Source organism: Seriola lalandi, unplaced genomic scaffold, assembly GCF_002814215.2.
Source record: "Seriola lalandi dorsalis isolate HSWRI2012SDOR001 ecotype SW California unplaced genomic scaffold, Sedor1 jcf7180002005247, whole genome shotgun sequence".
Lineage (NCBI taxonomy): Eukaryota > Metazoa > Chordata > Actinopteri > Carangiformes > Carangidae > Seriola > Seriola lalandi.
In genome coordinates this window covers 1-1384 of record NW_019475901.1, presented here as the reverse complement: position 1 = coordinate 1384, position 1384 = coordinate 1, and the positions used below count along the sequence as shown (strand labels likewise).

Below are 1384 nucleotides of genomic sequence, written 5' to 3'. Positions count from 1 at the left end.
TATAATGGACATAAAACAGAATAATATAATATGAATAGAGCTATGACATTTTCTGTAATATTGATATATACAGAATACACAATGATAGTAGTGCACTGTAATGAAATGCACATTATTGTGTTGGTATTATTTAGCAGTACAGCAAGGCTTCAATTTTCCTTGAATATTAAATGTAATTAACTACACCTTGGATATATTTGTAATAAATTAATTATGTATATACAGATGAATGATAAAGAAACACAGATTTTCAGTCCCAGATATAAAAGATGTGATGCATGAATAAGTAAATAAAGACTTTTTCCACAGAGCTAAGCGGCACCATCAGTTCCCCAGACATTAAACTAAACATGGGCAGTGACAGTGGTAAAGACCCATATGCCACCACCTTTCTGAGGCAACGAGGCTACGGCTGGCTACTGGAGGTGGAGGAGGAGGACAGTGAAGACAGCAAACCTCTTTTGTGAGTATATGTTCAATCCTTTTTTAACTCGCACCTTTCTTTTAATCAGAGTTTTATCTTTTTCTGTACAAACAGGGCTGTTGTTAAATGTAACTGGGATAGTTTAAAACCATTCTGGAAGAGAGGAAATTAAGTGTCCTGTTCTTCAGTATAAGAGAATCTGCAACAGAAGTAGGTGATTTCTAAAACCAGCTGTGGTAGGTGTATCTGACTCATACAATACTTTTAGTGGCGGCTCCTACCCATCTACAAAGGAGCAGGAACAGCTATCAAGATTACTGTGCAAAGCAGTACACTGAGGTTATTCCTACCAGCTCAGTCATGAGTGGACACTATCTTGTGGTGATATTACTCACATCTACTTTGTGCCTTCACCACTGACTTCATTCACACATCATGGCCAAACAGTTTGAAACATTATGGAAATGTCTTTTGAATGGCTTCAGATCTGACTTGAAGGAAACATCATCTTGATGATGTAACCATCCTACCTGTTGCTATTTAATACAGTTGCAAACAGATTTAATCCAGTGTGTGTAATAGTGTGGTCTTGTGTGTGAGCAGGGAGGAGCTGGACATTGACCTGAAGGACATCTATTACAAGATTCGTTGTGTACTGATGCCAATGCCATCACTGGGTTACAACCGGCAGGTGGTCAGAGACAACCCGGATTTCTGGGGCCCTCTAGCTGTGGTGCTGCTCTTCTCCATGATCTCCATCTATGGACAGTTCAGGGTGAGCAGGACATGAGAAATACAGCTGTGTTTCCACACTGTTCTAACACTGTCAGGCCTTTTCCCCAGGAACTTAACTACCTCTGACATGGAGGTCTTCATTGCTTTTCTACTGTGTTTTACAAGCTAGTCTGTTTTGGACATAAATCATAAAAAATCCTATAAAAAACCCTTTTGTGTGACATT

At 39.2% G+C, this 1384-nt stretch overlaps 1 protein-coding gene across 1 annotated transcript; it reads left to right on the top strand.

Annotated features, from left to right (window-relative positions):
- Window positions 1–289: 289 nt before the first annotated feature.
- Window positions 290–1308, top strand: LOC111669860 (protein YIPF4-like). The gene is made up of 2 exons (XM_023426334.2): window positions 290–463; window positions 1028–1308. Exons 1-2 carry the CDS (start codon window positions 351–353, stop codon window positions 1212–1214), a joined length of 300 nt encoding a protein of 99 aa, XP_023282102.1. The 5' UTR covers window positions 290–350; the 3' UTR covers window positions 1215–1308.
- Window positions 1309–1384: the final 76 nt, after the last annotated feature.